This window comes from Pelodiscus sinensis, chromosome 3, assembly GCF_052426305.1.
Source record: "Pelodiscus sinensis isolate ZL-2025 chromosome 3, ASM5242630v1, whole genome shotgun sequence".
Taxonomy (NCBI): Eukaryota; Metazoa; Chordata; order Testudines; family Trionychidae; genus Pelodiscus; species Pelodiscus sinensis.
In genome coordinates, this window is record NC_143054.1 from 81731516 (window position 1) to 81758097 (window position 26582).

The following is a 26582-nucleotide window of genomic DNA, read 5'->3' on the forward strand; positions in this document are numbered from 1 at the left end:
AGGTAGATTCTCTGTCAGCCCTCTATATTCCCTTGGAATATGGTTCATTGAGTTCTGTAAGTAGTGGGGTTGTAAAGTTGCATCTCTAGGCTACTAAACTATTTTAGGACTGCAACTATTCTCTGTCATGCTCTTGTTTTAGGAATAATTAAAGATCAATACCCAAGCTAAAGCCCACTGTGAAAATATTGTAGCATTCTATGGTAATAACTAAAACCACTACTAACATATGACATTGAAGTATTTTGGAATATTATTGTAGAACGCAGTAAGTGTTTGTTAAGAACTATACAGTAAAACAGTAGCACTTTAGTCACTTGGAATCTAAAAGGGCCCCATCATGCTGTGTGGAGTAGCTCATGCCAATGAGTGCCAAACTTAGAGCAGACTGTCAAAAAAGCATGGCAGACACCCCAAACTGGTTCTATGTTTTATAATTAGATTTCACCAACCCAGTAACAGGTGTGAACTCTTCAAGGGCAGTCTTATCATGGAAAAACAGCCCCCTTGGACATTCTAGTCTAACTTGCCACCCCGGCAAGCTGGACTACGTGACAGACACTAAAAGTCACAATAATATTGAGGTTACTCCCAGTCTCAGAGGACAAGTCACTTACCTTAGGCCAATTACACTCAGATCTCAAAGCAGAGACAATGCCTGTAGCCAGTCCTGTAATAAACCAACTAAAGATGTATTAACTAAGAAAAGCCAGGAGGTGTTTCTTTTATTTTATTTACAGGTTTAAAACATGAAATGTACACACAAAAATGAATAACAGTTTTAGATGTATAAAGGTAACAAAATTCTATAATAAGCAACTCTAGGTCTCTTGCTTGTGTTTAGAAATCTTTGGCCCTCAGAGTCAAGGCAGCATGAAAGAGACCAAGTGTCTCCCTCTCAGGGATTTTTATCTCCATCCTAGATTCCAAGATGATGGGATTAGTTCATGTGCAGGCCTTCCCTTCCTGGAGGGAGTGAGGAATGCAGTGAACAAGGTCTTTTGATACTACACAATGCCTCATTTGACTTCATTGGGCTGTCCTGTGTGCAGGATGAGCACTTTACTTTAATTAATAATTCTTTTCCTGCTTCAGTTACACAATTACAGAGGTATACAGTGAATACACAGAATATAATTTTATACCATGGGCTACAGAGCTTATTAGTGAGAGCAATACATGCAACATCCTATACTATTCATAAGGTCTCAACACCAAACACTCTCTTTTACCATTAATATCAACTTTAACTACGTCTTCCATTTTTGTATGCAGTGTTGTTTTAGCCACGTCGGTTTGAGGGTCATTAGCAAGACAATGTAGATGAAGTCATATCTTGTATTGGTTCAACTGCTGTTGATGAGAGAGACAAGCTTTCTAGCTACACAGAGCTCTTCTTCAGTGCTGGAAAAGGTACTCCAGAGCGTCTGAGCTAAATACAAGATCTAACAGTTTAGCAATCATCTTGAATGGTCCCTTAGGGTACGTGCACATAGCACTGTTATTTTGAAATAACCGACGTTATTGTGAAATAACAGTCCGCATCTACACTATAAGCACAAAATGTCAAAATGTCAAAATAATGTTGAGCTGGAGAACTTCTTACCCAGACTCCTGTAACTCTCCTGTACAAGGAGTAAGAGAAGTCAGAGGAAGAATGCTCTTTCTCGGACTTCCTGCTGTGTAGACAGCACCAAAAGCCGAAATAAGCTATTTTTCTTAAGCTTCGCAACTGACATAGCTTATTTCACAACTCAATTTGCATAGCTTATTTCAGCTTTAGCCCTGCTGTGTAGACATGCCCCTAGGATACATGCAATGCTAAACTATCTGTTCTTGTATCTAGCAGTGACACTCTGATTACATTTCTCAGACATGAAGCAGAGTTCTGTGTAGCTCGCAAGCTTATCACTCTAACCAACAAGAAATTGGTCCAATAAAATATATTACCACACCCATCTTGTCTCTCTGTTTTAACTATACTAACCTATAGGTAAGCCACACTGGTTTCCATCTATGTGTGTCAGTGTTCAGTGAGGTCTAGGACTTTGCCATTAACTGGCACCTGGTCTGCCAGAGTCACAGGCCCTTTTATCAAATACAGTGCTCTTATGTGAAACAGCTTGTTTGAGTAAAAGATGCATTACTGAACAGTTGCCAAAAATATTCCCTCTAATCTTTTCCATCTATGTGTGGAATAAATGTGTATGTGCACCAAGGCATGTGTGAATGTTCATCATAATAGAAACACAACACCTAGCTGTGGGTGCTCTGCTAATCAGTTGGTCAGCATTTGAATTTCTCCTGAGCAGCTGTACAAGTGCACAGCTTATAGGGAACACTGGTTGCTACTCCTTTTAGGTTACTTACAATAACACCATAAAGTTTAATTGATATCTCTCCAGCAATAAACAAAACAGTTTTACAAAAAGCAGATATATTTTATTATGCTTACCATTGTTTGAGAACACTGTGTGATGCAAGAATATCTGGCTAACAAGAAAAGAAACCCTCAGAAAACAGGAAGGTGCAATTGTTTTAGATTAATTGCAATGTAATTTGCGTTATTTAAGTGCTGTGCAGCAAACTAGTAAAGGAATGTATCAAACATCAATACAAATAAAACTGGATATTTTTCCATTTGCAATTTGTTTCAGAACCAAGCAAGGAATTATGTCTGATAGGCTTCAGAAAGAGATGTTTGATACAATGGAGAAGTGAAGAAGATGAGCCTGCATTGCCCAATTTAGGTCCGTTAGCAGAAAGAGAATCGTCTATCACCAGAAAGGGCCACCTGGAAGAGTCCTGGCTTCTTGCCAACATCATCCTTTAACAATTTCATGTCATGAGCTTTCTGTAAAAATGTTCATAGTGGCACAACCTGGAGTGTCGGCAAAGGTCCTACTGGAGGAGCAACATATTCCTCTTCTCTCAGTAACCGCAACAAGATGTTCTTCTTAGTTTTTGGCCAATTATAAATGTGTGTGTTCTGAAGCCAAGTAGGCACATGTTCCTGCAAATGAGAAAAAAATACAAAACCATAACCACATAAAATCCGCTGACTGCATCTCACTTTCTTGCGGAAACCTCCCAGCAGTGCTATTAGACTCTGCCATACAGCCGTGTCACTGTGTCTGCTTGACTATTTCCCACGACATTGAAAATAAATTAGTCACACTTGGATTTTTATTTTATTTTTGAAATAGGTCGAGCCTATGTATTTTTCAGCTGCATAACTCATCATGAAAAACATGGGTATAGCATTTTTATATTAGCATACTACATGCTAACATTTTAATTTACTTTTCACTGATATCAGTAACTATTAGACAAAAGCCTAACTATAGCCATCGCCATAGTATCCAGGAACTATGAATATTTATATAGTGCCACATATTTACATGGTACTTAACAAATGAAGAGTAAACATTTCCCACAGAAGGAAGGAAGGAAGGGAACTGATTATTTAGATCAACAGGTTTGCATATGACTCATGAGAAGTATTAATTAAGTCAATGTACCGACTCCGATTTTTGTTGGAGTTTTTCATCCTAATATTTTGTTTGCCCTCTGATATTATAACATTGTGTAGTGCAGATTGATCCTCCTATGGCCCTTGGTTCTCAGAGAATGTATAGCTAAATATACCAAAACTACTGTGAACTCTCAAATGCTTTTTGAATGTTACATACAGAATAATACTGGCTAACATTCCATTGATATACTATAAAGCAGGGGTTCCCAAACTTTTTCACACGAGGACCAGTAAATCCATTCATGAACTTTTGGAGGACCAGTAATGTTCATTTGCATATTTGCATATTCATTAATCAAATGATGAATATTCAATAAGTTGTTTCTGGTCCTCCCAAAACCCCCAGTGCCAGCTTTAGCAAAGCTTTTGATATGGTCGCCCACAATATTCTTGCCAGCAAGTTAAGGAATATGAATTGGATAAATGGACTGTAAGACAGACAGAAAGCTGGTTAGACCAGGGTTTCCCAAACTTTTTACTTTAGCTGGAACCCTTTTTTTTCCAATACTGCTTTTTGCAGCCCAAAAACATAAACACATAAAAAACAAACTGAGAAAATACCAGACATATAACATGTCTGGTATTTTCTCATTAGGTAAGTTGTATTATTATTAGATGTATCAGTTTGTAGTTTCGAACTGCCTGGCTGGTAAATGTGCTCAGGCTGCATGAGTGTGTCTACCAGCTAGCCAGTTCGCAACTACTTGAGGGGGAGTGTGTGTGGGGGGGACAATAGAATCCCCAGGCTGGACTAACTCATGCGGGGGGCAAAAGGGGAAGAGGGGCAGCATTCCAAGATCTACATATGGCCAGGTCAGTCCCACTCCCCGCAGGCTGATTCATTCCTCCCGCCTGCTCCCCCCGCTGTGCCACTGGCCAGACCCACTTCCCTCAACCCCCTCCCGGGCAGCCAGGTCCACTTCTCCTCCCAATCTCCCTTGGCCAGCCCCACTGCCTGTATCCAGCCCTCCTTCCAGAGGCCACTTCTTCTCCCCGCCCCCATCTTCCCCGGCCAGCTCCCTGCCCCCAACCTCGCACCCCCCGGCAGCCCTCCTTCCACCAGCTCTCCAATCTCCCCAGCCTGCCCCGATTCCCCCGTCCAGTGCTGCTTCTGGTGGCCAGCTCTCCCCTCCTCCTCGCCCCAGAATCCCCTGGCTCCTGCACCTTCCCTGAGCCCTGCACCCTCCTGGTGCCTCCCCCTTCCCTTACTGCCCCTCCCCCTTTGTCCTCTTTCCCTGATACCCACCCCCTCAGCACTCTCTGCCCCATCCCCTCCTGCCCCTCTGTGCCCTCATACATCACTTGCTCCATCCCCACCTCTCTCATGCCCACCCCTTCTTTCAAGCCTTCTTCCAGCACCTCCCCCTCCAGCCCCCAATGCCCTTCCTCTCTCCTCTCCTCTCCCAGCATCACCCTGTCCCCCTCCTGCCCTTTCCCTCATTGTCTGCACTTGGCCCCCTGGCATTTGTCTCTCTCTCCTGCACCCTGTCCTTGATGCCTTCCCCTCCCGAGCCCCTTCTCTTTCCACTTCTCCCCCTCCGCGCAAGCCCGCTGCCGCCGCCTCCTCCTCCTGCTCCTCCTCCTCGCCTCCGCCCAAGCCCGTTCCCTACCTTCTGCCTTCCACATTACAGGGCCGGAGGCCGCCAGAGCCAGCGTGGCCCTGCCACGTGCCTCCGAAGACTTTTAAAATCTCGGGCCGTGACGTCACGTCAAGCCCGGGCGTGCTCCCCGCCCACGTGCAATGCCGCACATGGGCAGCAGCAGGCGGTGAGGAGGAGCCGCGCATGGCGGGGACGCTCTGAGGGTGGGGTGGGAGGACACGCGGGGGGGGGCCCGCGCCAGGCAGAACCGGGGGAGAGACCCAGCTGGCACTTCCGGGTTCAGGGGCACGGGACCCGAATCGGCCTGAGGCCGGCCCTGCCGGCAGTCACCAGCCATGCTGAGGCCCAGTATTTTTTTCCCGCGGCCCGGTACCAGGCCGCAGCCCATAGTTTGTGAAACGCTGCTATAAAGGTTATATTTGTTCATACTTATAAAGCAAATGAATGAAACATATAGATATCTCGCACTTATCTATTCTCATTTAGCACATGGGATGAAAATTAATAAGTAACTACATTCTCCATTTTGATCCTTTGGCTAGTGATACACAGTGTTCAACATTGTGCAGCTTCATTTAAGGATTTAAATGCTTAATATTTTTACCTAAATCACTAAGGCTCCCACTCTGTTGGCTTAATGCAACAGCTGAATCAGCAGCCAGATCTGAGAGCTGGAAAGATCCAGGTTCCTTGTAGTATTATATGAGTAAAGGCTAGAAAAGCCCACCCAGTCTTTGACTTAAGCTGCTTGTCACAATTCCTTCTCCCTTCAATATTTATTTAGATTCATAGTGAAAACTATCTAGACCAGTTGGCTCCTATTGGCCATTGGTGGTAAACTTTATTCCATAAACAAGCGATTCTCAAATCTTTTCTTATAGGGGACTACTTACTAGGTTCCACACCCAACCTTCCAAATGTGTTGTTACACTTCCAAACATTGTTCCTTATACCTTCTCATGAAATTGCAGTAATACTGTGCTTGATTACATACAAAATTATTATAGTATAAAGGACAGTATAAAGAAAGCAAAATAAAATTAACTTGGTTTAATATGATGAGTGTGGCTGCCTGTTTACATCATCCCAGTTTGCAGCTGTATTATTAATTTCCTCTCTATAGGTGCCATATTTACATATTTTGGTACTCAAACTTCCCCATGCTTCCTGTGCACGCCCACTACTTTATAATCCAGTGTTTCCCAATTTTATTTGGCCATGGAACTCTTTTCAGCTTTTCAGAATTTCAAGGAACCCCTAGGTTTGTCAAGCAAAAAAATTTGAGGCCCCATCCTCTCTGTTCCCCTCCCTCCAACACTTGCTATCCCCAGCCCTTATACACTCTCACTGGGTTGAGAGAGGAGGTGTGGGCTCTGGGGTGGGAATGAGGGATTTGGGTGTGGGAAGGGGTGAGAAGTGCAAGCTCTGGGAGGGAATTTGGATGAAGGCAAAGGGGCTGCTGGCTCGGGGAGGGGGCTCCAGGCTGGCGAGTGTTGGGCTCAAGTGGAAGGTTGGGGTGCCGAGCAAGTGACAGGCTTGTGGATGTGAGGGTGCGGGAGTTTGAGTTGTATATGTGAGGGGCTCAGGGCAAGGAGGCTGAGAGTATGATGGGCTCAGGACACAGATTTGCGATGTGTGGATGTCGGAGGAGTATTGTGGCAGAAGACTGAGGATGTGGGAATGTGGGAGTTTGGGGATGTAAGAGGCTCAGGACAGGGGATTCCAGGGTATGATAGGCTCAGATTTGGGGTCAGGTGGTGCAGGAGTGTTATGATGCTGCAGTGAGATGGGGATTTGGCCCCAATTGGGGGCATGTTGTCCAGGCTTCATTTTTAAATAAAATATTATTATGTCAAACTCAAAGACTACGACTACGTTCTTTTGCGCAAGAACTCTTTTATGGAAAAGTTCTCGTGCAAAAACTCTTCCAGAAGAGAGCGTCTACACTGGCATGTGCATTTGAGCAAGTGATGTGCTTTTGCGCAAGAGCATCCATGCTAGTGTAGATGCTCTCTTGCGCAAGAAAGCTCTGATGGCCATTTTAACCATAGGGCTTTCTTGCGCAAGAAATTCATGTTGCCTGTCTACACTGGCCTCTTGCGCAAGAACAGCTGCGCAAGAGGGCTTATTCCTGAGCGGGAGTATCATAGTTCTTGCGCCAGAAGCCCTGATTTCATACATTAGAACATCAGTGTTCTTGCTCAAGAACTCACGGCCAGTGTAGACAGGCAGCAAGTTTTGGCGCAAAAGCAGCTGCTTTTGCGCAAGATCGCAGCAATGTAAACAGCCAAAAGGTTTTAGAATTGTCTTTATTTATGAGAGGTGTGGGGAACCTGTTTTGAGTTCAGGGTCACTGACCCACAGAAAAGTCAGTTGGTGCCACATAAATGAGATGCAAAAAAACCCCTCCAAAACCCCCAAGCCTTACTAATGTGATCCCAACTGTGTTGGTGGGGGCAGGGGACAGGGTGCTAGTGGGTGCTGGGGCCGGGGAGAGGGTGCTGCTGGGTGGCAGGATGCTGGGGTCAGGGACATGGTCCTGCTGGGCACTGGGGTGGGTGGCAGGGTGCTGGGACAAGGAACAGGGTGCTGCTGGGTGCTAGGATAGGTGGAGGGTGCTGGGATGAGGAACAGGGTGCAGCTGGGTGCTAGGATGGGTGGCAGAGTGCTAGGGCCAGGGCCAGGTTTCTAGGGTGGCCATCCTGCAGCACCTCTGGGTTCCAGGAAGTGTGCAACTGCACTTCCCCTCCCCAAACAGCTGGCGTGCGCACTTCCTGAACAGCAGGGGCTGTTGAACTCCAGCAACTTACTTCCATGATGCCGTCCTGCGGGGTGGGGGAGCGTGCGGGGAGTCCCAGGGCAGAGAGCACTGCCTGCACAGTTGGAGCTGTGCAGACCCAGGTCTCCTGGCTCCCCCCCCCCCCCCACCATGCAGAAAGGCTGCAGAACTAAGTTACCGGGTGCCACAGCCCCAGCTGTTCAGGCAGCGAACGCTGGCTCCTTTGGGGAGGGGAAGTGCCTCCCTCCCTGCTTTGGGTCATGTGGGGGCACCCCTGTCTGGCACCCCCATAGTGTGCCAGCTGGGAGCAACTGTTCCCCTCTGCCCCCACCTCACTATGTCTCTGTGTTGCCAGGGAGGAAGAGGAAACAAATGTGCTGCTTTTTTAAGAAGCTGGCTCTCTCTTTTAGAGGGGGCAGGGGACTGCTGGCTCCTTGTGGAACCCCTACTGTTGCTTCACGGAACCCCAGGATTCCACGGAACACCAACTGGGAAACACTGCTATAATCTATTCAGGCCAATTTATAGTTTGGTTCTTTCCTACAGTACATTTGCTATTCATACAATTGTAGCGTTATTAGCAAATGTTATGAATATTGATCTTACCTCAGAGAAACATGAAATAAAGACTACAGTCACACAGGCTGTAAAGATGGAATTACTGTAGTTTAATTGATAAATGCACCACTGGGGGGGGGGACGGGAAGTGAAGCCTCTGGCCAGAGTGGAGTCCCTGACCGTCAGGAAAAAATGGAGCCAAGCCAGGGGAAAAGTGGAGTCCTCTCCCTCAATCCCCTGGTATGACAAATTTTTTGGTTTGGGACCAGTCAACTCCTGAGACTGCCGGACCAGTGAGCTTCAAGCTGTACCTATTTAGAACTTGGAAAGGACAACGTGAGGGAGGTAAGAATTGCGTGGAGGAAAGATTTTGATTAGATCTTATTTCCTACTGTGACAAGGGCCCCTGTTATCCAGGCCACTGCTGGGGCCAGCCTCTCGCTCTCAACCTTAGGGATTGGGATTTGCAGCAGGTCTCTGTGGTAGGGTGCCCAGCCTCACCTCCTGGGACTCCTCCCCCAACTGTTTCTGTATTAATGCTGGTATGAATCGCTCTCTAACCTTTGGCTCGCTGTCTCTCCTCCCATCCTCTCACTGTCCTCCCCAGCTTCCCACTGCTGAGGCTTTTTAACAGCCTTCAGCTAGCCAGCAGGGGAGTCAGCTGGCCCCAATCTGCCTAAGCCAGCTCCCTCCCAGCTGCATCTAATTGTCCTGCAGCCCTCTGCTTCTATTTACACGTCTTTTACCCTTTTTGGGCTGCCTTCCCCCCCCCCCCCCCCCGCAGTAGCTCTCTGGCCTGACCCTGCCACACTATTTTCAAATACATCTTCAAAAATTAACAGTGAGGACTTGCAATGAAGGTCTTGTAAAACCTTTTAGTTTGTCTGACTGGCCCACCATAGCTCATATGATGACCTTCTGCACTAAGGTGAGCAAACATGGCCTTCGGGCTGCATCCAGCCCATCAGACCTTTTAATGTTAGTCTCAAGTGCCTGCCAGGGAGTGGAGTCATGGGCTTGCTCCGCTCCACACATGCCCTTGCTCCATGTAGCTCTGAGAAGCAGTGACCTCCAGCTTCTATGTGTAGGGGCAGCGAGGGGGTTCTGCATGCTGCCTCTGCCCCAAGTGCTGGTTCTGCAGCTCCTATTGGCTAGGAACCATGGTCAATAGGAGTGACAGAAGTGGTACCTCTGGACAGGGCAGTGTGCAGAGCTGCCTGGCCACACTTCCACATAGGAGCCAGAAGGGGGGACTGCATTGTTGCTCCTGGAAGCTGCTTGAGGGAAACACTGCATGGAGCTTACACCCTTGAAACCTCTCTCCCTTGCATTTCAACTCCCTGCCCCAGCCCTGAGCACCTTCCTGCACCCAACCCCCTCCAAACCAGCCAGAGGCACCCTCCTGCACCCCAAGTCCCTCATCTTCAGCCTCACCCCAGAGCCTGCACTTCTTGCTGGAACACTTCCCCGCCCCCTTGCACTCCACCCCCCTGCCTTGATCCCTCTTCTGCTCTCTGAACCCCTTGGTACTGGTCCAGAGCATCCTCCTGCTCCCCAAACTCCTCATCCCCACCCCAGAGTCCATACTCTAGCTGGAGCCTCACCCTTCCTGCATGCCAACTCCCTGCCCCAGCCCTGATCCTCCTGCCACCTTCTGAACCCCTATTCTGGCCCCATCCCAGAACCTACACTCCCAGCTAGAGTCCTCACCTCCTCCCACACCCCAACCCCCAGTTTTATGAGCATTCATGGCCCTCCATACAATTTCCATACTGAAATGTGGCCCTAAGGTCAAAAAGTTTGCCTATCTCTTTATTTTTACTTTCTTAAAATATTTGGGAAAACTTAAAAAACAATGAATAGTCTAGCAGCACCTTAAAGACTAACAAAACATGTAGATGGTATCATGAGCTTTCGTGGGTACAACCCACTTCTTCAGATGAAACCCATGAAAGCTCAGGATACCATCTAGCGCTATGTCTACACTGGCGGGTTCTTGTGCAAGAAGTCTTGCACAAGAAAATGTCCACACTGCCATGTGCAAGCTGTGCTTTTGTGCAAGAGCTCCCATGGCAGTGTGGACTCTCTTTTGTGCAAGAAAGCTCTGATGGCCATTTTAGTCATAGGGCTTTCTTGCACAAGAAATCCCTGCCAAGCGTCCACACTGCCATCTTGCGCAAGAGCTCCTGCGCAAGAGGGCTTACACCTGTTAAAAAAAGAGTGTAGCTCTTGCGCAAGGAAACCTCTCTTACCACGCAGTACTGTAAATTTCCTTGCACAAGAGCAGGCGGGCAGTGTGGATGCTCTGCAGATTCTTGTGCAAGAACGGCTGTACTTGTGCAAGAAGCCGTGAGTGTAGACATAGCCTACATATTTTGTTAGTCTTTAAGGTGCTGCTAGACTATTTGTTGTTTTTAAAATTTTTCCAGTTACAGACTAACTTGGCTACCTGTCTGAAGCTTTTAAAATATTTGAATAATATCAGTTCACCATAATCAGAAATTTTTCCCATCAAATCCATCAGCATTATCTCTGGGTAAACCGGTAAAATAATAAGGTATAAATATAAGAATCTTTCTTGCTAGATAATTTAATAGACTCTGAGATAATTTATTTTACTGCTCAGGAGAATTTGTTTCTGTTTTAGTTATTACTATTCTCAGTACCGACAGAGCAAGAAGCAATGGTCTCAAGCTGCAGTGTGGGAAATCTAGGTTGGATATGAGGAAAAAACCTATTTCAATTGGAGAGTGGTGAAGCACTTGAATGGGAGGTGGAACTATTTCACCTAGAGAGGTGGTGGAATCTCCATCCTTAGAGATTTTGAAGGACAGGCTTGACAAAGCTGTGGCTGGAATGATTTTGTTGGTGTTGGTTCTGTTTTGAGCAGGGGGTTGGACTAGATCACCTCCTGAGGTCTCTCCCAAACCCTAATCTTCTATGATTTGATGGATTATACTTATTAACACCTGTATCATGTTAACATACTGATTTTTACTATGATATAGGTTTTATTTGTACATACAAATATGAACAATTTGAGTAAAATGCTGCTCAGGAAATTATTAGCAAGTTGTATTAAGCACCAAGAAAGTGAATCTTTTTATTCCATTTTGCACATTGACCAAAAAAAAAAAAAAAAAAAAAATCAATCTGATTAATTATGTAACAATTTGTTTTTACCTTCTTAGCATTTGGGAAGAGCACAGGAATGAATCTAAAGTTCATGCTTCCTTGTTGGATGAACTCAATCTGCATCTAAAACAGAATAACTTTGACATTTAATTGAAAAGATTGTTACATGTTATTTTTTTAGTACATGTCCAAATTCCTACATATACAGAACTTTCACTGCTTATTCAAACTAGTCTTCTGTTACGATATTGACTTCTGGCTAATCAACTTCACTTCTAATTACATTAGGCACTGTTTGTGTGGCATATTTATATGACAGGTCTCTATACAGAAATAAGAGACACGGGGAAGGATTCTTCAAAGCTTTATTTCCTATTTGCCAGTTATTCAGAATTAAATAATTGTATTTTTCAGTTGCACCGAGTAATTCTGTCAAATAAATCAAGAATTGTTTAAGCAATTGGTAAGGAATGCAGTTCAGTTTACAAAGTAGTGAAAACATTAATTTCAATATCTGCACTATTTAGGTCATTCTGTGTCCTAGCTAGGATGCTAACTAAAGTTCTGTAACATGTAGACTCAGGTTTAATCTGACTTAGATTCTGATGCAAATGGTGAGAACTAGAAGGGTATGTCTACACTACGGGCCAAGATCAAATTAAGATACACAATTTCAGCTACATTAATTGTGTAGCTGAAATCAAAGTACCTTAACTCAACTTTTGGCGCTGTCCACACTGCAAGAAGTTGAAGGGAGTGAATACTCCCTTCGATTTCCCTTACTCCTCATGGAAGCAGGACTACCGGGATTGACGGGAGTGCCCCCTCAGTTCTAATTAGCTGTCTTAACTAATTCAAACTCTAGAAGATCAACAGTGGCACCTTCAATCTTCTCTGTAGTGTAGACATACCCAAAGTGTTGCCAAGGTAAAGGGCTTAGCTTTCAAATGGGAGACAGGTTACCTTTGTATTAGCTTATTCTGCCTGATCTGTATAGAGCTCTGGAGAGAACTGTTTTGAGAAGTTTAAATAGGAGGTTTGTTGTGGCAATGTGAGGCCTATAAGGTTACCACATGAAATAGGCAGGAGTTCTGAGAAGGGAGGAAGAAAGAACAGGAAAGAACACCAGGGTAAATTTCCTCTCCTGCCTGCCCTGTGCTTAGTTTAACAATCCCATGTCCCAGTCACCTGCCTGACAGAGCCCTCAGCCAGCAGGGTGAATTACAGGGAGAAAAATAAGGCAACATATATCAGATCATGCTGAGGGGCATTGGAGATCATATAACGGGTTAAGACAGGGGTAGGCAATAATTTTTGATGGGGGGATCACTCCAAGAATTTGGAAAGAGGTTGAGGGCTGCACTTTTCCATTATAATGGAAAAGGTAAGGGGTCTGGGATGGAGGATAGCTGCAGAAAGGAGCTAGGGGTAAGAGAGGGAATTTGCGTGAAGGAAGTGGTTGTGACTTGGGGCAATGGACTCGGGTGCAAGGGTTGGATTGTGACCTAGGGCAGGGGATTGGGGTACAGGAGGGAGTGCAGGGGATTGAGGTGCACAAGTCTGGATTATGAACTAGAGCAGGAGGGGACTGTGATCTATGGCATGGGATTGGGGTGCCAGATCTGGGAAACGTTGTGGGTGCAGGAAGATGGCAGAGGATTTGGGTACGTGGAGTAGGGGGGCTGAAGTAGGGGGCAGAGGGTTGGGGGAGGGAGGGACTAGGGTGCCAGAGACCAGGAGACTTACCAGCCAGCAGCCCAGCACTTTCCTGAAGCAGCCTCCCTGCCTGCCCCGTTCCCGTATAGGTATCAGCCATGTGCTCTGTGAATAACTATGAGCCCCAGAAGGAAGGGGGCGTGGTGCTTCTTAGCCATCTGTTATTGAAACAGGCAGCTCCCAGGGTACATCTACACTACCAACCTAGTTCAAACAAGGGTGGTTAATGTAGTCATTCGAAGTTGCAAATGAAGCCCAGGATTTAAATATCCCGGGCTTCATTTGCATCTTGCTGGGCGCCGCCATTTTAAAATCCCCATTAGTGCGGACTCCGTGCCCGCGGCTACACGCAGCACGGAGTAGGTAGTTCGAATTAGACTAATTCGAACTACCGTTACTCCTCGTTCAAACTAGGTAGAATTAGAAACTACCTACTCCGTGCTGCGTGTAGCCGCAGGCACGGAGTCCGCACTAACGGGGATTTTAAAATGGCGGCGCCTGGCAAGATGCAAATGGAGCCCGGGATATTTAAATCCCGGGCTTCATTTGCAACTTCGAATGACTACATTAGCCACCCTAGTTCAAACTAGGGTGGTAGTGTAGACATACCTCCATTGACTAGTTTCTGGCCAAAAACTGGCCAACTGGATTGTGCTGGAGGCAGGTGTGGCTCCTAAAGCCTTCCCTCCAGGCTCTCAGATTTTGAAGCAAAACTGCCCAGCAGCCGCATTTCTGAGCGGCGTGTGGGTGGGGCAAGGCAAGCAGAGAGCCTGCCTGGGGCTCCCCATAGTGTCCACAGGCCAGATCCAATGGCTTGGTGGGCTGGATCCATCCCGTGGCCCGTATTTTGCCCAGGCCTGGTTTAAGATGATGAACTAGAGCATAAAAAAATCCTGTTTCATAAAATCACAGAGAATAGGGAAGAATAAGGTGGCACATAGTTAATCTTGAACTCAAACTGCATTTCCTAGCCAATAATATGGACTGCAGGATACTGATTAGAAGGGAGGCATTAATGTGAGTACCACAGAGAACATGCATTTGGAGAAAGATTTGCCTTTAAGAGAAGAAGAGATGAAACAGATTTCTTTTAAAATGGCAAACGCGTGTGCTCCTTACCATCCTGTGGATGTATTTAGTATGTAAGCCATGCTCATCCCTGTCCAGCTGGGATTCAGCCCCTTCAACATCCTGCTTGTATTTTGGACTGATTGCTATGATTATCATCACCGTCTTCTGTTAGGGAGAAAAGCACTCATATGAGATTGTGAAATGCATCGTGTTTGGTAGAGGCCGCTTGGAAAACTGCCAGCTAGTATTTTAAGTGCTCTTGATGTTCTTGGCAAATATCAGAGCATCTCATTCATTATGGCAAGTGAAATACTGTGAAACTCATCCACACCCTCTCCTCGCTCTTTCTTGTTATTGCTACTTCTTACATATAAAATACCTAAATGTCAGTGGATAAGATCAAGAGATAATAGTGTTGACCAATTTACAATAGAAACCATCTTAATAAAAAGTAATGTATGTGTAATACAGTTAGGCCCAGACATTCAAAAGTGCACATGCTATTACAGTTGTCAGTGGGCTCCATGCCTGGGACCTTCGGCACCAAAAGCACAATCCTGTCACCTACCTCAAAAGTTTCTTTAACTGTGAGAAAGTAGAATACTGTATTGTTGTGGGGCCAGGTACTACAAGGAGTCATGGTAACTTGCACTGGAGCAACATAGCACATAATCGACTTTACACAAGCCTGGCTGCCAGATGTGTGTGCACGTCACGGATTGGCATGTACCTATGCACACACATGTGCTCACCCCCGTATTGCTTGCATATGCTTCTGAAAATGTGAGTCTGACTTCAAGGATGTCAAAGCACTCTGAAAGCACTAATTAATTAAACTTCCCAACAGCCCTGGTAGGCAGATAAACATTGCGAACTCCATTTTATGGATGAGAAAGTTGAGGTACAGAGAGGCTAATTGTCTTGATCGAGGCCACATAGTGAGTCAGATAGGCTATGTCTACACTACCAGGTTACTTCAAAATAAAAACTCTTGAAATAACTACAGGCAGTCCCCAGGTTACATGGATCCGACTTACATCGGATCCCTACTTACAAACGGGGTGAGGCAACCCTGAACTAGCTGCTTCCCCCCAGCAGACCAGGGAGACGCGAAGCTAGCGCCCCCTCCCCTCCCCCCCAGGCCAGGGAGACGCAGAGTGGCTTTCTCAGCAGACACCTCAGCTTGAGAATAAAGGACTGAGGGAAGTGAGGTGTGGGAGAATAAAACTGAGCTCTGGAGAAATGTTTGGCTAGAGTTTCCCCTACAATATGTACCAGTTCCGACTTACATACAAATTCAACTTAAGAACAAACCTACAGTCCCTATCTTGTACGTAACCCGGGGACTGCCTGTATTTCGAATAGCACATCCAAACTACAAATCCCCATTGAACTAGCACAGGTCTATATGGAAATAGCATGTCCACACTCATTGGAAGTTGAATCACATTTAAAGCCCCCCAGAAGCACTCTGGGCAGGGCATCAGGACAGCAGTCATTTCCTGAAGCTGATACATGAGACTATCTGAGCCTTGTGCTTAAAGGGGCTCCCCTCTACAGTCATGTCTGAGACTCGTCTCCATTGCCTACCTCGAGGGACAGCAAACTCTCACTGCACCCTCTAGTAGCCCTTGCGGATGCCACAACACTTCCAACATGGAGCCAGACCTGATGAAAAACAGTCCCTGGCTCTTAGACCTGCTGCTGCAACTCCTGGTGCAATGTATGAAGGCTGCAGGAGGACTACCAGCCCAGAATGGGCAACCTCCTCACACAGGCCCAGGTGCTTTTCATGCACCACATTCCCCCCTGCACATTGTGCATTGCTGCTTCTGGTGCCGGGAGATCGGTACGGACTGATGGGAGCTGATCGTCATGGAGCAGTGGGATGACCAGCAGTGGCTCCAGAACATCTGCATGTGAAAGGGCACCTTCCTGGAGCTGTGCGAGTGGCTCGTCCCTGCCCTCAGGTGACAGGACACTCACATGAGATCCACCAACCCTCTCTGAGAAGGTGGGGCTCCCTAGGGAAGTGGGGGAATCTCCCTCCCTGGAGGTTTTTCAGTCCCGTTTTCACAAAGCCCTGCCGGGGATGGGGTAGTTGGGGTTGGTCCTCCTGTGGGAAGGAGCTTGGGCTTGGAGAACTCCTGAGGGCTCTGGCAACCATGTGATTCAATGATTCTATCATACTAGAGGTGGTGAAGGCCATCAACATCATGCTGCTGAACAGGGTCATCACCCTGGGAATGTGGGCTCCATCATCACTGGCTTTGCCACCATGGGCTTCCCCAACTGTGTGTGTATGGGGGAGTGAATTGACAGCATCCACATCCCCATCCAGGCCCTAATCACCGTGCCTCCATCAATAGGAAGGGGTACTTTTCAATGGTGCTGCAAACCCTCATGGACCACCAGGGCTGGTTCACTGACATTAACGTTGGGTGTCGGGGAACATGCATGACGCCCGCATGTTTAGGAATTCCAGCCTGTTCCAGAAGATGCACGCCGGCACTTTTTTCCGTCACCACATCAGCAGGGTCAGGAAGGTGGACATGCCCATCTGCATCATGGGTGACACAGGCTACCCCTTGCTCCCTGGCTAATGAAGCCCTACACGGGCAGCCTGGACCTCACCAAAGAACACTTTTACGCCAGACTCACTAGGTGTTGCATCATGGTGGAAGGCACCTTTGGCCACCTCAAGGAGAGGTTCCAGTGTCTCCTCATCCACCCGGATCTTGGTGAGTGGAACATCCCCTAGCTGGTGGTCGCCTGCTGTGTCCTCCACAACCTCTGTGAGAACAAAGGGGAGATGCTCCTGCCAGAGTGGGGGACAGAGGCTGAGTGGCTTGCAGGGGCTTTGGAGCAGCCATGCATGTTTGCTATCTGGCAAGCCCATCGGGGTACTGGGAAAGTTTCACCCAAGGCCAGTTGCGACACTCCCCCAGGAATCCCCACAAGGGACCTCTGATAGCCTGTGTTTGCCTTTCCTCCCACACCCTTCACTTCTCCTGCTCTCCCTTCCCACCTTCTCCCCCCCCCCCCCCAGCAGACCAAATAAAGAAGACTTTTTTGTTTGACACAATAAACTCTTGTTATTTTTATTTATTTAGGGAATATATAACTGGGGAGAGATTGGTGAAAGAACCTGGGAGGGGGAAGAGGAAGGAGTGGGGAGGATGGGCTCAGGGTTGGGGCTGGGTAGGTCTTGCCTCGGGTGTGTCGGGACCAGTGCTTTTTTGGTTAAAAAAAAAGGTGCTGATGGGGAAAAGGTGTGGGTACCCCAGGGGAAAAGTTGTTGAGCTCTGACTGGAGGTGCCAGTACTGCATGTAGAGGTGCCGGTACTGCATACCGGGCAGTACCATCACAAAAAAAGCACTGGTTGGGATGCGTTGACTGCCTGAGAGATCCCATTGCCTCATGTGTGCAACCTTCAGTGGCCTGGGAGGTGGGGGGCGGAGGAGAAGCCTGGGTGGTGGGGGGTAAGGGCAGGTGTGGAGGGATTTGGAAGGGAGTGGATGCTGGGGGGTGGGATGCTGGACTGCTCAGTGGTGGCAAGTAGGCGCTCGACAGCATTGGTGTATTCAGTGCACGTCATCTCATGCTGCTGGGACAGCTGCTCCTGGTCAGCATGGCACCCCTGGTGGTCCTCAAAGTTCCTGTTCAAGTAACGGAGGCACTCTAGGTGTTCCCTCGCCAGGTCGTCCTGGAGTTGCCTCCGCCTGCAGCTCCCACAGGGTCATGCTGATGGCAAGGGAGGAGGTGGACTCATTGCCTGGTCCAGCTGTGAAGAAAAGCAAGAAGGGCAGCCATCCCAGGAGACACTGTGCATGAAGCCTACCCCTAATATCTGAGCCAATACTAAAGGTCTCAGGTCAGACAATGGTGATGTATTTTGAGAAAGGCCATCTTTACTTACACGGTGGGCACTTTCCTGCAGGGGCACAGATGTCCCAGGGGAGTCTTGCTACCCCCACATCCCAAGGACAAGCAGGCATTGGACGGTGTCGACTATGCCAGGAGCCTGTGGGTTGGAGCGGGGCATGGGGTGACTCAGCTTCCCTTTGTGTCTTCCACATGCTGGGTCTGGTAGTGGTGGCATCCCACAGAGAGAGAACTTCTATCCCTGTCAGCTGGAGGAGAGGTAGGGTGTTGGGGGAGGTGTGTGTGAGCAGCAGAGGCCACTTTCTGGAGAGAGTGCTGCTGCTGTCCCCTAATCTTTCTCTCCCCAGTAGGCTCCCCTGCAGGGGATAAGTGTCCTCCACTTCACCATGCTTGACCAGGAGTGGATGCTGCCTCGAGAGTGCGGGCATAAGACTGTTGCATGTGCTGCACTGTTGAGTGTGTCTTGGTAGCTATTGGTGGGAAGGTGTCCCACCACGAGTCCGAAGTAAAGCAGGCCTGTCCAGGGACCTTGTGAGAAGAAGCAACAGGTTCCTGTGTGGCAGCCTCATGGGGCAGTCTGCTCCAGACTGGCATTCTATGTGCTCCTACGTGCACTGGCTGTTGTGTGATCCACAGGCCGAGAAATCCAAGCGAGGAATGCACAGCCCTTTGCAGCCCACCGCCTGCCCCAGCATGTAGATAGCGAAAGGTAGAGAACTCTCCTGATGTGCTTTCCCCAGCCTCGTCTAAGCCCTGGGAGATATCCTGGGAGGAGGGGATCAGCTCCAGGGTGATGACCACTTCTTGGCTGGTGGGCATTGTGTCTAGGCTGGCCTGCTCCTCCTCCTCCTTTTCATCTTGGTCCACAGCCCTGCCCTCTTGGAGTCTGAGGATGGGTGTATCCAGACCAGAGTCCACAACGAGGTGGGAGGGATTGACTCCCCCTCCTCCCAGGATGCCATCCAGCTGGGAGTAGAAGCAGCAGGTCTGGGGTGCTACTCCAGATTGGTAACTTTGTTCCCTGGACTTGGTGTAGGCCTAGCGCAGTTCTTTAATTTTCATGCACACCTGGTCGAGTGTGCGTGTGTGGCCCTTCTGAGTCAAGCTAGTGGCCATCTGGCTGTATGTGTCAGCATTCCTGCGCCTGGTATGGAGATCCTGGAGATTAGACACCTCACCCCAGACCTCTATGAGATCCAGTATCTCCGCACCAGTCCACGATGGTGCCCTCTTCTGCCCCTGGCCAGGGGCTTCAGAGGTGGCTGCCAGTATGCTTGCAGCTGTGGGTTGCTCAGAAGGAGTGCTGGGGTCTTCCATGGCAGCAGGGAAGGCTGTGAAGGGTCCTGCTATGTGTCACTGTGCAAGCAGGACCTGTGTTTTGCCACAAGCTCTTTCCCTTCTGCCTGCAGCTTTAAAGCCTGCAGAGGAAGGGAATCTATGAATTTTTGAGGGGGGTGGACAGTGTAGCCATCAGGGCAGCTGTAAGAAGCCCCAGAGGCCAATTATTTCAAAATAATCACAGCTGCGCTGTCTATACTCACCCTATTTTGAAATAGCAGTTTCAAAATGGGCATTATTCCTCATGAACTGAGGGTTTATTATTTTGAAATAAGAGTCCCATTTTTTCAAAATAGTTCAAAATGCGCTTGCGGCATGGATGCTCACCCTGCTATTTCGAAATAACTCTGTAGTGCAGACATGCCCTTAGATACCCTGTGAAAGAAGGAACGAATCCAAGGAATCCAGTGCATGAAGCTATATACCACATGATTAATTCAGAGCTTTCTATTCTGTCAGTAAGTACTCAGAATGCCCATGAAGTTCAGAGGAAGCTGTGCATGTTGAGGACTCTCAAGATCAGTCCCATACACATTGTTGCTTTGTTGTCTTTGCATTCAAGGAAACTGCATTTTTCAGAAAAATACAAAGCTGTCAGACTGAGCCTTCACTTTGCCTCCTAGGATAATATTGTGTCAAGTATCAGAGGGGTAGCCGTGTTAGTCTGAATCTGCAAAAGCGGCAAGGAGTCCTGTGGCACCTTATAGACTAAATGCAGTGTAGGAGCATAAGCTTTCGTGGGCAAAGACCCACTTTACAAGCATCTGACGAAGTGGGTCTTTGCCCATGAAGTGGGTCTTTGCCCACGAAAGCGTATGCTCCTACACTGCAGTTAGTCTATAAGGTGCCACAGGACTCCTCGCCGCTTTTTTAGGATAATATTGTGTTCAGGGGCGGCCCGTGAGCTTAGGCAGACTTGGCGATCGCCTAGGGTGCCACCAGCCCGGGGTGCCTGATGATGATGTCATGGGGCGTCTGGGCGCCTGATGATTACATCACGGTCATTGACGGCCGTGCAGGCGGGGGCACCAATTGCGCCTTCTGCCTGGGGCGCCAGCTGCCACAGCCGGCCTCGGACCACTCCCGATTGTATTTCTAACTTACATTTATATAGCACATTTATCCACAAAATGCCTCAGATGCACAAAGTGCTTTACACGCACAGTAATACTCTAGCTGTATGTGGGGAACAGGATCAGTACATTCGCCACTGAAACGCAACTGCCATTGGGATGAAGCACAGGAATTGCTGTCACCACGCTTAGGAAAGGATGTGAGGAACAACATGTCCAACTGAAACTTCAGGCAGAACTTAACTGCCAGAATAGGAATTTGGCTGAGATGCCATGATTGACACCCCAGCTTTTAGAGAAAGAGCTTTGGGATGTTTAACAAGCACAAGGGATCGAGATCTTGGTTTTATGTTTCATAACATGCCTCTTTGACTTGTTTTAGTCTAGAGCAGGCTGAGGCTACAATCTTTTTTTGTCTTTTAAACCACAAATCCTAAATTAAGTCATTGATCTATGTTTAGTCTATCAATGGAAAATAAATCATAGGCTATGGGAGATTTAATGTTACCTAAAGGTAGATAAAAGCAAATCAGGACAAAAAAAAAAACTTCATGCAAATATCGAGTTAGCTATCTGTGAAGTGGACCTATTGTTCAAACACGCTGCATCATATTTCACATTCTTCTGTCGAAGCAATACTGCACCAAATTCCTCCCTGGTTGGGGACAAGAGCATAGGCAGGGAGTGCCTATTGAGAGCCTGGAGCAGGAAAGTTGGAAAGGATCTTGGGGGAGGTGGGTTGGACCGCTGACAGCAGGTAGGTAGATAAGAGATCAAATCAATCAGCCTTGTGGAGAGGTAGAATGTAATACCAGACCTGGGGGATAGATAATGAGAAAACTTGTGATGTGGGGAGAGGCAGAGATGGATGGAAAACTTGGTAGAGGGTATTGTGGGCAAGGAGAATGGAGAAAAGATAAACAAATTTACTCATGTTCACTCCACTGTTTAATGAAGACAAACTCATTCTCATTGCTGTATGTTCAGTGTAGGTGTGTATGTAACCCACACATCTTCTGGGTGTGACATACAGTCCCATCCAGTGGCACTGAGGCCACATGCAGAGAGAGTAATGAGTCTGTTCTACAGCATGAGCTGAGCGCCAGCTGCTTTTAGCACATGTGATACAGCAGGCCTGGGCAAAATATGGCCCACGGGCCGAATCCGTCCCACCAAGCTCCATATGTGACCGGGGAGGCAGCGAGGATCCCCAGGCAGGCTCCCCAACAGCCCTGCAGCCCTGAGTGCCATGCAGAAGTGCGGCTGCAGGGCTCCATTTCTGTTTTAAAACTAGAGGGGAGGGGAGAAGTTTTAGGAGCTGCCCCACACCCACCACATTCCTATTGGCCGATTTCCGGCAGACCCCAGCCAATGGGAGCTGCTGGTTAGAATAACAGGCAGCTAAGAAAAATCACACCCCCTCTCATGGGTTCAGTTATTCATGAAGCACATGGCAAGGCAGGTAGGCTGGCTGGCCGGGAAACATTTTAAGCTCTGCAGGCAAGCAGGCTAGTTTGGCAGCTGGCAAGTAAGTCTCTTGGCCACAGCCTGCTTCTGGCATCCCAGCCTTTTCCTGCCCCAACTCTCTGCCCCCCCCACTCAACATACTTAAACCCTCTATCCCCCTCTTATACCCATACCACCTTCCAGATCTGGCTAGGATTGTCAGATGGTTTCAACAAAAATACCGGACACACTTGACATTACATCACAATCTACTTTACATCTTATTTAGAAAATACCGGACATTTATATTTTCTCAATTTTGTTTCTTGAACAGAAAGCTCAAATACTGGACTGTCCAGTTCAAAACTGGAGACCTGGCAACCCTACATCTGGCACCCCAATCTCCTGCCCCAGGTCACAATACCCTCCTACCCTACATCACACCCCAAACCCCTGCACTCCAGTCTCCTGCCCTAGATCACAATCGCCTGCTTCATCCAAACTCCCTCCCAGACTCCAGTCACCCTCCTGCACCCCAGTCCCTTACCTCAAGCTCTCTTCTGCACCCAACCTCCATCCCAGACCCCGCATCTCCATTAATATCATGGAAGAGTGCAGCCCTCGACCACTTTCCAAAATCTTGGAGTGGCCCCAAAAATTATTGCCCACCCATGCTTTAAGAGAATGAAGGGACTCCTATATGGCATCACCTAACACCTGTTTTCCCTTGAAGGGAAGATCCTTGATGGTATATTGTACCTACAATAGTACTCTGTACCTACAGTTGAAGTCTGGAACAAATGAAATGTACATTAAGTTCATGTCTGATCTCTAAGGATTCAGATCGGTGCTGTGTTTGAAAAATCACATTGAGAATGTCCTGACAGCGCTAATTTATAGCTGTTTCTGCAGTTGTTTTACCTTCCCTTCTCTTCAGAACCTGATCAGTAATACACACTTGCCTGAGTGGCTTGCCTTACTCCCAGTGCTAGCTAATAGGACTGAGTGAAAAATCTTGTTCCTTGTATGTTCTTTAGAAGCACTTAACTGACTCCTGGGAGAATTAAGAACCAAGCAATATAGAAGGTCATCCCTTTGTCCCTCCTGCTGCTATCACTAGACCATGTTTTACCAACTTCTGAGTTTTTATTAAGTTTTTCAATATTTGGTGGTTTCCTGAAGCCCCACCTCCTGAAGTCCTGTGATTTATGTGAGAATCTCAGCTTTTTAAAAACAATGTTAAGGTTTTTGTCCTTGAGGTAATGTAGAAAAGCTTAACATGTAAATTCCAGAGGCTCAGAAACCAAACAACAAATAAAAAGAATCCATATTTTTTTTAGAATATCACAAGGGGATGGAGTGGCCCTAACAATGCCTTGACCACTTTCCAAAATCTTGGAGTGCCCCACCCCCATGGTACAGGCTCATGTTCTAAGTTCCAAAGGTCCCAGGTTCAATTCTGCCTGTCTGTGTTATACTTGCACCTCACATTTTGGTTCTGGTCCCTCACTACTAGTATTAATCTTAAGAATTTTCCTTGTGTCATCTCTGTGGGAAAATATCTAGGCAATATCAGAATGTTGTTACATACATCACCTAGGTAGCGTTCCATCCATTTAATGATATCAATGCCTCGTACTGTGTCTTCAAATATATCAATCTGTAAGAGATGAAGAGTTTGAGATTATTCCTTCCCTACCCTCGGTAGGCCCGGAGGGTTGTGAAAATGTTTGAGGGACAGGAGAGTTTCCTGCAATATTTGTAAAAAAGTTTACCAAACAAATTTTAAAGTCAAATACTGCCCTGAAAGAGTCAGAGTCTAAAGTGTTCACTATTCCTAGCTAAAAGATAAATTAGCATTTACATAACAAAATCATTGCCCCAGAATGAAGCTTCACACAAAATTGATGACACTATCTAAAAGTATTGAAAGTTTTAATTATATGTCTGAGAACATTCCCGAAGTGCCTTCTCTGTTCCTCCACTCCTGTGGCTTCTGAATCTTCTATTTACAGCCCTTCTCCCAACCCTTCAAAATCAAACACACAAAACATTCTCGCATCCAAAACCCAAAACAAAACAAACTGTGTCATTATTTCCCTATGGGTACATCTAGACTACAAGCCTCTTTCTAAAGAGAGCATCTAGACTGCAACTTCTTCTTTCGAAAAAGTGAGCCGTTTTTTTTGAAAGAGAGCACCCAGGCAGTCTGGATGCTCTGTTTCGAAAAAGCCCTGTTTGCATTCAAGAATGCCTTTTTTCAAAAGAACACTTTCAAAAAAGGCATTTTTCCTCATGAAATGAGAAGTACCACCATCAGAAAAAAAGCCACATTCTTTCGATTTAATTTCAAAACAACGCAGCTGTAGTCTAGACACAAGTGAAGTTTTTTTGAAAAAAGGCACTTTTTTTTTCGAATAAAACCCTGAAGTCTAGACACATCCTATCACTGCAAAAGGACACATGAATTTATGTCCAAAACTATTTATTAGTAAAGATCCACAACTTCCTTCCTGCAAAGTATCTGATCTTGGCTCCACACTGCCCTGATTTTTCATCCAAAAATTAGCCAGGCTCTTGCTATTAGAAGTTCCAATCCAGGCTATAAAGAGTGCTGAGTGGGAGGAGGCTTTGTAGTAATGAATATGATCAGCCTCAATCAGCTCTCTGCCAGGTTTGTAAACTCCATAAATTGACAGTCTATGAAGTTGGCTACTGAAGTACATTTTAACATTTCCAACGGTTTTGGTAGACAAGCCATGTGGTTGTCTCCCAAGACTCTGTTTTTCTCTTCTTTAAAAATAGTAAGAGAGAAAATATTTGGGTACCTGCTTTGATGCCTTTTTTCTCAATTTGTTACTATGTCTCCAGAGGTGATATCAACAGGCTTTTTACGGAATGGTCACATTTAGAATCAAACTCTCATAAACAAGGATCGCTTGAGCCTCTGGAGAAAAGCTTTGATTCAACAAAGCAAATAAGTACATGCTTATCTTCCATTAAGTCTTATGAAGCCTAAAGTTAACCATGTGCTTAAGTACTTTCCTGAATAGGGGTCAATGAGGGGAGGTGGGAAAATCAGAAAGCTTATGCTCCTGAAATAAGAAAAAATGAGTCAAGACTTGTTTCTAGCACTGTGTCTAGACTACATTCCTCTTTTGACAGAGGGATGTAAATTAGACACATCAAAATTACAAATGAAGCAGGGATTTAAATATCCTGCACTTCATTTGCATAATTGCGTCATTGCACTCTTTCGAAAAAGCACCATTTCGAAAGTAAAATCGCGGTCTAGGGCAGGCTTTTTCAAAAGATTTTGTAAACCTCACCTTGGCTAGGATGACTTAGTTGGGACTGGTCCTGCAAGGGATTGGAGTCCATGACCTCTTAAGGTCTTTTCCCAATGATTCTATGAAAACCAAACTGATTTTTCCTTACCAGAGTTGACCAATTCTAATCAAGCAGCCTGTGAAAGCTCATATGGATGTCCGTTCTATACCAAGTTGTCAATAAATGTGTCAAAGACTAGCAGAAGCATGACGTTCACTTTACAAAAGTCAACAAATGAAAATGTGGATAATCTAGTTTAGACTTTTCAACTAAAGCTCATTCCCCATTTGCCATTCCCTAAATTTACATTTAGTGATACACAGAGAAACATACACCTCTCTATTTAAAAATCAAATAATCTCTTTCTCTTTTCTCTGAAAACCATGCTTGCCAAAAGGAACACTCACCGCAGTTTGAAATCCATTTACAACCAGGAAGTTCACAAATTTCATGACCTCCATAGCTGTGTCCATAGAATAGGTTATAAAGACTTTACCTAAGAGAGACATTCATATAAATAAATGATGAGTCAAAACAGATTCTTCCAAGGAAAGGAGACAATTTTATAACTTTACTGGCTCAGTTGTGAAGTCAGTGTGAGGGGGCTGTGCCAAGTACATTTGACCTCTGTGACCAGTTAAAAATATTAGAGTAATAGATTTTGAGACCAAACGAGACCATTATGATACTCTAATCTGACCACTGGCTATAAGATTTCACCCAGTAATTCCTGCATCAAAGCTGTAATTACTATCTGAGCTCTTGCCTATCTAAGGGTGAGATTGATAATCTAATTCAGTCCTCAGACACAATGATGTAATGGCTGTTATAGCTTTTTGTTAGGGCCAAAAAGCCTCACCATGCAGTTTTTAAAGGGGCCACAGTGTATTGTGTTTTTGTTTGTTTGTTTTTGCTTAACAACTCTGTGTCTTTTTTATTTTGCTCAACAAACTTTCCTGGCGTGGTGTTTTTTCGGTATTTTTTCTGAAACCATCTGGCAACCCTACCACCTTTACTTCTGCACTGAGTTCAGAGAGGGAGGTTATCTGGAGAACAGCAGCTGTTGGCCAGACACTCCATTCTGAAGGCAGCATCCCACCAGCAGCACTGTAGA

The 26582-nt window shown here is 46.5% G+C and overlaps 1 protein-coding gene across 4 annotated transcripts in view; it reads right to left on the minus strand.

Annotated features, from left to right (window-relative positions):
- Positions 1-715: 715 nt before the first annotated feature.
- Positions 716-26582, minus strand: part of TRAF3IP2 (TRAF3 interacting protein 2) — a 54882-nt gene continuing 29015 nt past the window's right edge. For 3 of the 4 annotated variants that reach the window (XM_006123213.5, XM_075923983.2, XM_075923984.2), the window contains 5 exons: positions 25876-25964; positions 23730-23798; positions 14444-14560; positions 11657-11731; positions 716-3013 (listed from right to left, as the gene is read on the minus strand). In XM_006123213.5, coding sequence (XP_006123275.2) covers positions 2867-3013; positions 11657-11731; positions 14444-14560; positions 23730-23798; positions 25876-25964 — 497 coding nt within the window. In that variant the 3' untranslated portion in view covers positions 716-2866. Of the gene's footprint in view, positions 3014-11656; positions 11732-14443; positions 14561-20459; positions 21510-23729; positions 23799-25875; positions 25965-26582 lie in introns of those variants that run through there. The other variant, XM_006123214.5, reaches the window with a different exon arrangement.